Source organism: Oncorhynchus mykiss, chromosome 10 (genome assembly GCF_057628025.1).
Source record: "Oncorhynchus mykiss isolate SJ-2025 chromosome 10, ASM5762802v1, whole genome shotgun sequence".
Classification (NCBI taxonomy): domain Eukaryota; kingdom Metazoa; phylum Chordata; class Actinopteri; order Salmoniformes; family Salmonidae; genus Oncorhynchus; species Oncorhynchus mykiss.
In genome coordinates, this window is record NC_143031.1 from 72,623,314 (window position 1) to 72,636,607 (window position 13,294).

Genomic DNA, 13,294 nt, shown 5'->3' on the forward strand with positions numbered 1-13,294 from the left:
GAACACTTTAGTCTGCACTTGGTGTGAAACCATTGTTCTTAATCAACTCTGTTGTGGTGCCGTGGAACATCACATATTCTGTCTGGTCTTCAGGAAGTGTGTTGCTGTCTAGAAAGTTGATGTAGTATGTGGAGTTAGCCATAAACTAGAAACCAAACTGCAACTGAATACACCTCTGCTGAGATGAACTGTATTATAAGTCAATACAATGCACAATAACACATTGTAATATTAAATAGTCCTTTGGCTAAAACTGTTACACCAAATAGTGATATTTATACAATAACAATGTGCTGAATCACTATTGTTACAGTAATATTACAAGTGTTGTAACATCATCATGCTTACATATAAATGTACTTTGTAAACAGGGATTGTTTAATATATCTAAGATAAGTGTCCAATAACAAGACTGTTTAATAAAGACTTGTTTATTATACTGTGTATGCTTAGGAAACAGTGCTTCTTACTGATCTCGCTACTGTGCTTTCCACTAGTTACCACAGCCACAAATGAAGGAAAATAAAAATGTGCCTTTTGGTCTTCATTTAAGGTTAGGGTTAGTCATCAGGATTAACAGTGAGGTTACAGCTAGGGTTAAAGTTAGGGTTAGGTTTAAAACCACACTTTAATAAGAAATAGGCGAGGTTGAAGACTTTGCGGCTGAGGTAACTAGTGACGACTCACTACCGTGCTTAGGTTTCATTTCCAGGTTTCCACTCGTCACTAGACATAGAGAAGAATAGAGGGCACACTTGCCACAAATAACTATGTCACTATGTCTCTAGAGAGCATAGCAGTCCATCAGAATGTAGAACCATGATACCTCTATGTAAGTGAAAAGCAACCATCCCACACAGATAGAGGTGGTCTAATAAATACATAACCATAAACCTACTGTATTAAAATGCTTAAGTGGTATGTCACCAACCTGACATTGAAAGCTGCTGACATCTTTTGCAAACAGTAGTGAGCATTCAGCTGCCACCAGCGTCAAACTGGAAGACACCTTATAAACCTATGGCAGACACACAACATTGACTAAATATTGCCAATGTTTCCGCAGTAAAGATGCTTCAGATTAAATGAACACACTCAAACAGTGGGTGACCTTTAGAGGTTTATTTGAAATTTATTATAGGAAGACAATTATTCGGAACAATTATGATCAATGATACACGGCTTGTTTATGTCAAGTGAATATCATTGAATCGTTTTTAAAAATGTGATAAGGTTATACTAATTGCATATACAGTAGGTGTATGGCCAATAATCAGCAAGCCTTTGGCAAAATATAGCATATTCCTATGCAATATTGAATGTGTAGCTATAGCAGCATGTTACATCCTCTTATCCCGATGAACATGAAGTGTAATGCTCCTTGAATACACCTTCAAGACTCAACCTCCAGTGAGGGGTTTAACCTGAGGATAGAGAAACACACACAATATGTTAGAACCTGCAAGTCGTGGAGTACATATCTCAAGTACAAGCCTTCTAGGAGAATGAAAACTTCCATCTAGTGATTTGTGAGAGAAGTTCAATATTACATACTTTTTCAAGATGGCCACTTTCAGCAATGCCATGACTTTGATTCTCTTTGGGTCGTAGACACAGTTCTCCTGTTGGTTGCTCGGCACCATGCCAACACCAGGTGGAACCCAGGCCGTGTCATAACCATATGTGTGCCAGTCGTATTGCCTGTCGTGACCCTGCACATCAATGATCTTAACCTTGCCAACATCCACCTTCACTTTCAGAACCATCCTGTCTGAGTCATCGGCCCCAATGGGGTATTTAATGGCTTTTCGGATGTCTCGACTGAGGTAAACACCTGCACCAAGCATGCCATCTTTGGAAGGTTCGAATCCATTTCTCTGTATTTTCACAGCAATCTGTTTTGATGTTCCATGGTACATCACGTAGACGTGGCTGTCCTCAGGGGTGACTCCACTCTGAAGATGACGGTGTCGAGATCTGTAAGATAGAGAGACCGTTTTTGCAGAAATGTGAGAAAAGTACAACCTTCTACAGTTGCAGTATTTTAAATTTGAGGCAAAATATCTCAAATGAATTTGTAAGCCCTCCACAAATATACTATAACAATGCCATTGGAAAGCTCAAAACACAATTGACTGCTGTGAAGTTCAATTGTTCATGACAGGTAAAACCAAGAGAATGTTAGCAGTGCTTTACAACAGTTTATTCTATACTTACATGTTGTTTTCTTTTACTTTCATGACCTGCATGACTTTGATTCTCTTTGGGTCGTAGACACAGTTCCCCTGTTGGTTGCTCAGCACCATACTGACCCCTGGGGGAACCCAGGCCGTGTCATATCCATGCTCGGTATGCCAGGTCTCCTGCATGGGGTGGTTCTGTTGATCTATGATTTTAACCTTCCCTACATCCACTCTGACTTTTAGTACTCTTCTCTTATTGTTGGAAACACCAAGGGGGTATTTAATTGCTTTTCCGATGTCTCGACTGACATACACACCAGGCCCAAGTTCTTCTCTTGATGGTGTGAAACCATTCTTCTTTATCAACTCTGTAGCCTCTTTTGTGGTGCCGTGGAACATCACATATTCTTTGTGATCCTCTGGATGCTCATTGGTCTCAAGAATGTTTTCTAAGTAGTATGGTGAATTTGTTTTGTTTTTCTGCTTGGTGTACCCCTTCAAAGCCATAATGATCAAACTGCAGCTGAATACACCTCTGACAAATGAGCTGTAATCCCCAAAACTATTTTTAAGGCCTAGCCATTTTGCAAATGATTTAGGCTGGAACCGTTAAAGCAAATTGTAATGTTTAAATAACTATTCAACGTATCCAGAATCAATGTTACAATAGTATTAGAATAGCATTATAACATTCGAAAGTAAAGACTGGTAAACAAAACCGTATTTGACTTATATCGAGTGTTCAATAATAAGACAGCTAACTTCTAGTGTTTCAAATAACATTATTCTCACCCGCTAAAGTAACAGACGAATGCAGGACTATACCGTATGTGAGGGTTTCCTCCCACTCAAGTTTCATTTCCTGGTTCTTTGACGAAAAGGTTAGGTTTTCTGTTTCTTTGTAAGTAAAAACCACACCCACTCACGTTAGAATCTAGTCTAATAGGTACATGATCATAAACATATGTGAAACGTCATGCCGTATTAAGACCTCTGGAGCGTTTTAAAATTGCAATGCGGACACCTTTGACAAATACATTGAGGTTTTTTGTCTTTATACAGGACCAGTCAAAAGTTTGGCACGCCTACTCATTCAAGGGTTTTTCTTTATTTTTACTATTTTCTACATTGTAAAAAAGTAGCGAAGACATCGAAACTATTAAATAACACATGGAATCATGTAGTAACCAAAGAAGTGTTAAACAAATCCAAATATGTGTTATATTTGAGATTCTTCAAAGTAGCCACCCTTTGCCTTGTATATCAGACTACGATCAGAATCAGTAATGTGTTGTCGATCTGAACAGTGATCACACAACTGCTGTCTGCGACTAACAGGAAGACACCGTTGATACGTCTATGGAAGGCACAACATTGACCAATATTATCAATATATTTCTACATCACAGGCGCTGTACATTAATAAAACCTGATTGGATTTTGTGGAGGTAAAACACTCAAACAGTATAGGGAACTTCTACAGTTTATTGGAGATTTATTATAGGAAGAAAACCCTTCTTTAAACAACGTATGATCATTGATACACGTTCATTATCAAGTAAATATGATTGATTATATTTCTAAAATGTATGATAAGGTTATATGATTGATTGCACATCAATTCCCATATCAACTCCTCAGCCTTTTGTGAGTCTATTTTGCTCCTTCTTACTGTGGACTGTTGCTGCATCATGCTGGACAGTTGAACCATCCACTTCTGACACCGAAAATCCAGAAGAAAACCCTCTTGGTGTTCCAGACACTAAGACAAGAGTAGCTTAAGGGACATTTCAAAGTGTTTCAACTTCATTTTCATCATCTCCAGCACCACCCCAACATCAACATACAGTGTGTGAAAATTGCACATTTCTATGTTTTGTAGTTAAAAAAAATGATGTTTCCAATGACATCATCAACCAATTAGTAGAGAATTATTAGGCAACGTCTACTCATTATTTGTTAAAATCACACAAACGCACACCGATGACGTCATCTTTTTTTACCACAAAACATAGAAACATGCCACTTTCTCATATGTTGTTGATGTTGGGGTAGTGCTGGAGATAATGAAGTTGAAGCATTTTGACGTCACCCATTAAAGTCAGAGTGGATGCAGTACCACCCCAAGGGGAAGACCTGGCAGATTGAGTATGACACTGCCTGGGTTTCACCTGGTGTTGGCATGGTGCCGAGCAACCAAGAGGAAGACTGTGTTTACGACCCAAAATGAATCATGAAGGGAACCGTAAAGAACTTGTAACTCTGAATAATCCTGTTGAAGTGCAAAATACAGGTAACTGCCAAAATAATAGAAACAGTTGAGTAAATGAGGGGTACAAAGTATATTGAAACCAGGTGCTTCCACACAGGTGTGGTCCCTGAGTTAACGAATCACTTAACATTCCATCATGCTTAGGGTCATGTATAGTATAAAAATGCTGGGCAGGCCATTATTTTGGCTACCATGGCTATGCCCCCATCCACAGGGCAGGAGTGGTGACGTAATGGTTTGATGAGCATGAAAACAATGTAAACCATTTGCCCTGGCCGTCTCAGCCACCAGATCTCAACCCAACCGAACACTTATGGGAGATTCTGGAGCAACGGCTGAGACAGCGTTTTCCACCACCGTTAACAAAACACCAAATTATGGAATTTGTCATGGAAGAATGGTGTCACATCCCTCCAATAGAGTTCCAGACACTTGTAGAATCTATGCCAAGATGCACTGAAGCTGTTCTGGATCGTGGTGCCCAACGCCTTATTAAGACACTTTATGTTGGTGTTTCCTTTATTTTGGCACTTACCTGTACAATACTGCACTTAAATATATAATGCACCTTAAAATAATGTACCTACTGGACAAAATGTATAATATTAGTCAATAGGTGTGTTCTATAGGCTAATAGTATCTTCAATTTAGTCGCAAATGACAGCTGTGTACTCACTGTTCAGATTGACTCAACAACTGATCTTAGTCTGATGTATAAACACTACAGATATCATTTTACTGGTCAAAGGTGTCAGCATTGCAATTTCAAAATGCTCCAGACGTCTTGCAATAAATAATAAGATGTACCAGACATGTTTATGTACCCATTAGATTAGGCTTCTTTCTCATCTGAGTTGGCGTGGTTGCTTTTCACTAGCAAAGAGATATCCTGGTCATAAATATGGATGGACTTTGCTCTCTCTCTCGATTTAGAATTTGAGAGAGAGGGGGAGGGGGGATAGAGCGAGGGAGAGGAAACCGAGGGGAAACGAGAACTAAACTCTGTCATATAATCCTGAATTAGTCTGACTGGTTGGTTGAATCTGATTCCACAGTAGCAGGTAAGGATGACCAAATTATAATTTGACTTTTTAGAAAGTTGCTTATTAGCTACTTCACAAATGTTAACATCGCATTGAAACATTTAAATCACAAGCCAGAGGATATAATCCAATATCTAGTATTTTCTATAAAAGTGAATGATACAATAGAGATTATCTGAATTATAATGTATTTATAAAATTACAAAAAAGTATCAAGTGCTTGTAACATACCAAGTACATTGTGCACTATTCACGTATTATTCATGTGAGCCAAATAAATATACTAAGGCAACACAGTAGTTGGCAAAAGCATGTGACATTTCTGAATTAGTAGCCTGGATAAAGTCTATTTGTGTTTGACATGTTGCCCTTTATAATTCCTATTTAACTGGCAAGTATTACAATGTGCAGGCGGAGTCTCCTTTTATTACACTTCAGGTTACTTCCACAGGGCCTTCAGAAAGTAGTCATACCTCTTGATTTATTTGTTGTTGTTACAGACTGAATTCAAAATCAATTAAATAAATAAAAAAATCTATTTGGAATGTCAAGGCAAAGGGGGTGTGAATACTTGTGTAAATTAGATATTTTAAATATTTTCAATAAGTTTGCTAAAATGTCTAAAAACATGTTTTCACTTTGTCATTATGGTGTATTGTGTGTGTAGATGGGTGAGAGAAAAAAACATTGAATCAATTTTGAATTCAGGCTGTAACAACAAAATGTGGAATAAGTCAAGAGGTATGAATATTTTCCGAAGGCCCTGTAGGAGATCTAAATCGTTACTACAGGATTGCAGAAGTTTGTATATTCATAAAAGCATATTTTGCCACAGGTTCTCATAGCTAGAATCATCATGTTGACTAGGGCTTGCCTGAGGAAAATGAAACCAAACTCTCCATACTTAGACAACTTTCTCTACACTGGTGAACATCCTGAGGATCAACGAACATATGTGATGTTCCATGGCACCTCAGTAGATGCTGCAGAGCTGATTAAGAAGAATGGCTTCATACTATCAAGAGCAGATATCAGCATGCTTGGTGCTGGTGTTTATGTTACACGGGACATTCAAAAAGCCTGTAAATACCCTCTTGGTGTTTCCAACTCTAAGAGAAGAGTACTAAAAGTCAGAGTGGATGTAGGGAAGGTTAAGATCATAGACCAGCAGGATCACCCCATGCAGAAGACCTGGCACACCGAGCATGGATATGACACCGCCTGGGTTCCACCAGGAGTCGATATGGTAGAAAGCAACCGACAGGAGAACTGTGTCTACGACCCAAAGAGAATCAAAGTCATGGAGGTCATGAAAGTAAACAAAAATACCATGTAAGTATGAAAGAGACTGTTGTAGTACAAACCCTCTGATTGGTTTTACCTGTGATGATGCAATAGATACATTCTAGAGCTTTCTAATGGATTTGTTTTTAGAGCCTAGTTAGGGAGGTCAGATGACCAGGAATTTAAAAAAAAAAAACATTTCCCAATGACCTAAAAATCAAGTCTCCTTTAACAAATCATTATTTTAAATAAACTATGTGAAGAATGGAAGCTAATATAATATCATATTGAAGCAAAAACTGTCTGCTTGTCTTACAGATCTAGATACCGTCATCTTCAGAGTGGAGTCACCCCTGAGGACAGCCACGTCTACGTGATGTATCATGGAACATCAAAACAGATTGCTGTGAAAATACAGAGAAATGGATTCAAACCTTCCAAAGATGGCATGCTTGGTGCAGGTGTTTACCTCAGTCGAGACATCCGAAAAGCCATTAAATACCCCATTGGGGCCGATGACTCAGACAGGATGGTTCTGAAAGTGAAGGTGGATGTTGGCAAGGTTAAGATCATTAACAAACAGGATCACGACATGCAATACAACTGGCACACTAAGCATGGGTATGACACTGCCTGGGTTCCACCTGGTGTTGGCATGGTGAATAGCGACCAAGAGGAGGACTGTGTTTTTGACCCAAAGAGAATCACAGTGCTGACAATGCTGAAAGTGTCCACCATGAAAATGTGAGTGATATTGAGCCACAGTCAGTACCTTATCACAATGGAAGTACCCCTACCGTAGAAGGCTTGAAGGGCACTTAATGTGAGTTCCACTATACACACATGCAGGTTTTAATTGAGACAGCTTGTATTCTATTCTGTTTCCTGCAGGTTAAACCCGTCACTGTAGAACTGATGGCGTTCTGCATTCAGTGGGAGCATCCAGCATCACCTCATGGTCACCAGAAGAGGATGGTTAGAATCAGACGGACCCACATGATGCAGTTCATAGGAAGAAGAAGCTATATTTTGCAGGCCCACAAGATGATTTCACATGTCAATCTATATGCAATCAATCATTTAACCTCATCATATCAAATATTCATATTTACGTGATGTAAATAATGCATGTGTAACAATGATCCTCGTTCCTATAATAAATCTCAAATAAACACGTTTCACATTGTTTGTTGTGTTTTCCCCCCTCCGAATTCCAATCAGTTATTCTATTGAAGTATCTGTGCTGCAGAAATATATGAACTGATTTAGTCAATGTTGTGTGTCTTCCATAGACAAGCAGCTGAGTTCCACTGTTTGCGGAAGGTGTCAGCCATTTTGAAATGCTCAGATTGGGATACCATATGTGTTTATAGTTCGGTATTCATTAGACTACCTGTACTATCTGAGTGGGTGTTGTTGCTTTCCACTTACATAGAGGTATCATGGTTCTACATTCCGAGGGACTACTATGCTCTAGGTCAGCGATCATCAACTAGATTCAGCCGCAGGTCCCATTTCTTTCTTGAACGGATGGTCGGGGGGCCGGAACATAATTACAAATCATTTGTAGACTGCAAATTGACCGCAAGAAGCACAAACAAATAATGTTAGACTAAAACATAATAACAAACCTCTATTATACATGGAAATACCTTAGAACAGATTTCCCAAATGAAAATCACTTGGAGCTGATTTGCTGGTGTTTTTACTGTCTTTTATGTCCAACCATTTAACTGGGCCACCAGTTGGAGATCCCTGCTCTGTGTGCCTTATCCATCTCTATAGAGACAAGCGTTGTAACCAGGAAATGAAATCAGTAAAGCACTCTGTATGAAGTACTACTGTAGGTTTCCTAAGAATACAGTATAATAATCCTGCATTTGTCAAGTAGTAGCAGGTAAGAAAAATATCCTGTAATTCTAGACAAATGAACAGTCTTGTTATTGACTAGTGGAAAGCACAGTAGCGAGATCAGTAAGAAGCACTGTTTCCTAAGCATACACAGTATAATAAACAACAGTCTTTATTAAACAGTCTTGTTATTGGACACTTATCTTAGATATATTAAACCATCCCTGTTTACAAAGTACATTTATATGTAAGCATGATGATGTTACAACACTTGTAATATTACTGTAACAATAGTGATTCAGCATATTGTTATTGTATAAATATCACTATTTGGTGTAACAATTTCAGTTAAAGGTCTATTTAATATTACAATGTGTTATTGTGCATTGTATTGGCTTATAATACAGTTCATCTCAGCAGAGGTGTATTCAGTTGCAGTTTGGTTTCTAGTTTATGGCTAACTCCCCATACTACATCAACTTCCTAGACAGCAACACACTTCCTGAAGACCAGACAGAATATGTGATGTTCCACGGCACCACAACAGAGTTGATTAAGAACAATGGTTTCACACCAAGTGCAGACAGAAGTGTTCTTGGAACTGGTGCCTATGTTAGTTGGGACATTCTAAAAGCCATTGAAAACCCCCCTGGTGTCCCCTACTGGGAGAAACGAGTACTTCAAGTCAGAGTGGATGTGGGGAAGGTTATTATCATAGAGAAGAAGAACCACCCCAAGCAGAAGACCTGGCACACTGTGCATGGCTATGACACTGGCTTGGTATCACCTGAGGTTGGCATGGAAGAGGAGGACTGTGTCTACAACCCAAAGATAGTGAAAGGTCATGGAGATAACTGGAAATAACTTGAAAGTATGAAAGACTGTTGAAATACATTGCAAGCCATTTTTCTTGTCATTACCTGCGATGGTATGGAGTGGTACGTGACAACTTCACAGTAGAGCAGTGATTCCATTTGGTGATGAATTGTAAAAAATATTTTACTCCCCCTTCCTCAGTCAAACAACAAAATAATTTGCCTACAATATGAAATAATGTAACATACCTACAAATGCAATATCTAATTTCAGCAAATACTGTATGTTTTACTGATCTAAAAAGTCACCCCTGAAGGTTGCCGTGTCTACGCCATGCATGTTGAAACAACAAAACAGTCTGCGGTGACACTACAGAGATATGGCTTCACACCATCCAGAGATGGTATGCTTGGTGCTGGTGTCCGAAAAGCCATTAAATACCCCATTAGGTGTTCCTGAATCCGACAGGGGGGGTTCTGAAACTAAGGGTGGATTTTGGAAGAGTTCTGATCATAGACAATTACCACTTGTTCTGACTCTGCCTGGCTACCAGCAGGTGTTGGGACGGTGCAGATCAACCAAGAGGAAGACTTGTGTGTCTACAATCCAAAGACAATCAAAGTGTGGGCAATGACATCGTGAATATTATTGATTATATTTCTGAAGTATTTGTTATGATTGTTTCATGAATAATTGCATATTGCAAAAGGTGGCCTGAGTAAGCATATTGTGAAATATAGCCTTAATTAGTGAATATGGTCTATTCATTCATTAACGCATGGTGATGTCACCATGGAAGGCCAGAACTCCATCCCATCAAAACAGTCTTCTCAAACAGCTCTTACATTAACCACTGAATGTACAAAACATTATGAACACCTGCTGTTTCCATAACATTAACAGATGTTTAAACCTTGAGACAACTGAGATATGGATTATGTATGTCTGCCATTTAGAGCGTGAATGGGCAAGACAAAATATTTAAGTGCCTTTGAACGGGGTATGGTAGTAGGTGCCAGGCGCACCGGTTTGTGTTAAGAACTGCAACGCTGTTGGGTTTTTCACAATCAACAGTTTCCCGTGTGTATCAAGAATGGTCCACCACCAAATGGGCATCGAGCCAATTTGACAACTGTGGGAAGCATTGGAGTCAACATGGGCCAGCATCCCTGTGGAACGCTTTCAACACCTTATAGAGTCTATGCCCTGATGAATTGAGTCTGGATGGCTGAGGGCAAAAAGCAGGGTGCAACTCAATATTAGGAAGGTTCTCTTAATGTTTTGTATACTCAGTCTATAAAACACAGAAGAATCACGTTTTTGACTGCGCTGGGCCTTTAAGATGTTCATACCAAAGACCATTTAGACATTTCATATAGAATTGTAGGACTCCTGTAGGGGGTGCTATTAGCCCATAGAAACACATTGAATAACACATTCACACACGGCAAAACAGATGGTAAAACAAACGTCATAACAAGGAAGTATGTTTTGAAACATGTTTCCTGTATCTGAGAGATATAAGAAAGCTCAGGATATTTTTTAATGTGGAATAAAATGTGGAATGGCTCTATTCACCTCCAGTCATTTTTACCGCAAAGTCACTGAATGACCGTCTGACTAGTCCTGTGAAGCTTGTGGGCGTTGTAGAGAAATAACGGACGACACTGCAGCTGGAGCCTCAGTCAGCACACCTGCCTAGCCAAGGGCCACAGGCCCCTTCACTAGACCAGCAGCAGCCAGATCCCCGGCTGACCCAGCATTCGTCGGCCCTCCAGTCCACTCGGCAGCCTCAGCGACGCCATCTATCCTCATCCGGGGTCCTCCAGTTCCTGCACTAGTGGGACAGCACACCTCGGGCCTGCTCTCCAATGCTGGGTTGTGGCCCTCCTCTGTTGGGGAGACACCACCAGCACCTGACTGGAAACCTGCTGCCTCCAGAGTGCAGCCGTGGACTAGCCATGCCATGGAGTACTTGTCATATGGACACTTTCAACAATGTCCCCTGGCTACTGCTTGCTGCTGATGGGGTGGACCTGCCTTGGCCAAATGGACTTCATATTGACATTCCAGCAGGGAATTCTTTATTTTTGTAAATATGATACTCATACGTAGGGGTGGCAGTTACGAATTCCCTGCCGGTGAGCTCAACCTGAACTCAGTGGTATATGTAGTATAGTAAATGTAAATCCGAGACACTCCATATAGTGTATGTTACGTTTCATATGGTATGTATTACATTGAACACAAATTTAAACGCAACATGTAAAGTGTTAGTCCCATGTTTCATGAGCTGAAATAAATTATTACGGAAATGTTCCATACGCACAAAAAGCTTATTGCTTTAAAATGTTGTGCAAAAATTAGTTTACATCCCTGTTAGTGAGCATTTCTCCTTTGCTGACATAATCCATCCATTTGACAGGTGTGGCATATCAAGAAGGTGATTTAACAGCATGATCATTACACAGGTGCACCTTGTGCTATGGACAATAAAATGACAAATCTAAAATATCCAGTTGTATCACACAACACAATGCAACAGATGTCTCAAGTTTTGTGGAAGTCCATCATCCATTTCGTATGATATATTACAAATTACAATTTGTTGTGGCTAACGCTAGCTAGGCTAGAGTTAAGGTTAGGATTAGGAGCTAGTTTAAAGAGTTAAGGTTAGGGGTTAGGGGAAGGGTTAGCTAACATGTTAAGTAGTTGAAACATTTCTAATTAGTTAAAGTAATCTTTGATGAGATTCGAATTGCACACATTTTGAATTGCAAAATGTGTGCATATTTTTAAAACATTCACTATGGGTTTTTACAAGGTGCAGGCCAAGCCATTCCATCAGACATTCAGAACGTGTCATCTGACAGCTAGATATACCTACTTACATTTTGGAAGCTAATAGGTTGCATTTAGTTAAAATATGAGACATAATAATTGTAATCAGAAGATAATATTAACATGTAAATATTATTGGTAACAGAATAAATATCAGAAGAATAACTGCAGATGAAATAATGCTGTAATTGAAAATCAGATTAAATGTAGGCTACTGCCATTTAATTTAAGAGCTAGAATATATTTTTTTGAGTACTTTGCCTTTCATCCAAGAGGTTATAGGTTCAAAACTCAACACTTCTGCTTTAGGTGATAAACATCGATGTCAGAATCCGAAGTGTAACGAATGTTAAGAAGTCTGTGGCTCTGGCGTTGTAGGTTTGAAACCAGTGCTGGCTCTCTATCATGGTTGCCTTAAAACTGAGCACTCTGTTGCTGAGCAAGTAAAGGCTGCTGGGGGTAAAGACTGCTGGGGGTAAAGGCTGCTGGGGGTAAAGGCTGCTGGGGGTAAAGGCTGCTGGGAGTAAAGGCTGCTGGGAGTAAAGGCTGCTGGGGGTACAGGCTGCTGGGGGTAAAGGCTGCTGGGGGTAAAGGCTGCTGGGGGTACAGGCTGCTGGGAGTAAAGGCTGCTGGGGGTACAGGCTGCTGGGGGTACAGGCTGCTGGGGGTACAGGCTGCTGGGGGTACAGGCTGCTGGGAGTAAAGGCTGCTGGGAGTAAAGGCTGCTGGGAGTAAAGGCTGCTGGGAGTAAAGGCTGCTGGGAGTACAGGCTGCTGGGAGTAAAGGCTGCTGGGGGTACAGGCTGCTGGGGGTACAGGCTGCTGGGGGTACAGGCTGCTGGGGGTACAGGCTGCTGGGGGTACAGGCTGCTGGGGGTACAGGCTGCTGGGAGTAGCTGTGACACGTAAGATGGCTGTGCCTTGTTGGCCGGAAGAAAGCGATAAGTGGGGAGTGGTTCATCCTGGGATTCCCCCCTGCGGATATGGAACAGTAACCAGCAGTGG

At 40.3% G+C, this 13,294-nt stretch overlaps 2 protein-coding genes and 1 pseudogene across 4 annotated transcripts; 2 read left to right on the forward strand and 1 right to left on the reverse strand.

The window, feature by feature from the left end:
• Positions 1 to 1,107: 1,107 nt before the first annotated feature.
• LOC110497175 (uncharacterized) lies at positions 1,108 to 3,503 on the reverse strand. Of its 2 annotated transcripts, XM_036954016.2 has the most exons (4): positions 2,976 to 3,222; positions 2,218 to 2,783; positions 1,555 to 1,977; positions 1,108 to 1,424 (listed from the first exon to the last, which is right to left on the reverse strand). In XM_036954016.2, exons 2-4 carry the CDS (start codon positions 2,688 to 2,690, stop codon positions 1,394 to 1,396), a joined length of 927 nt encoding a protein of 308 aa, XP_036809911.2. In that variant the 5' UTR covers positions 2,691 to 2,783; positions 2,976 to 3,222; the 3' UTR covers positions 1,108 to 1,393. The 2 variants fall into 2 exon arrangements, with proteins under 2 accessions (XP_036809911.2, XP_021428824.3); XM_021573149.3 differs by having other exon boundaries at positions 2,218 to 3,503.
• Positions 3,504 to 5,374: 1,871 nt separating this feature from the next.
• LOC110497176 (uncharacterized) lies at positions 5,375 to 7,960 on the forward strand. Its single transcript, XM_021573151.3, has 4 exons — positions 5,375 to 5,516; positions 6,334 to 6,830; positions 7,101 to 7,526; positions 7,674 to 7,960. Exons 2-4 carry the CDS (start codon positions 6,355 to 6,357, stop codon positions 7,690 to 7,692), a joined length of 921 nt encoding a protein of 306 aa, XP_021428826.3. The 5' UTR covers positions 5,375 to 5,516; positions 6,334 to 6,354; the 3' UTR covers positions 7,693 to 7,960.
• On the forward strand, positions 7,698 to 11,693 carry LOC149980186 (uncharacterized; annotated as a pseudogene). Its single transcript, XR_016484035.1, has 4 exons — positions 7,698 to 7,740; positions 9,041 to 9,504; positions 9,594 to 9,597; positions 9,754 to 11,693. The product of XR_016484035.1 is annotated as an uncharacterized LOC149980186 (transcript).
• The last annotated feature ends 1,601 nt before the right edge of the window (positions 11,694 to 13,294 follow it).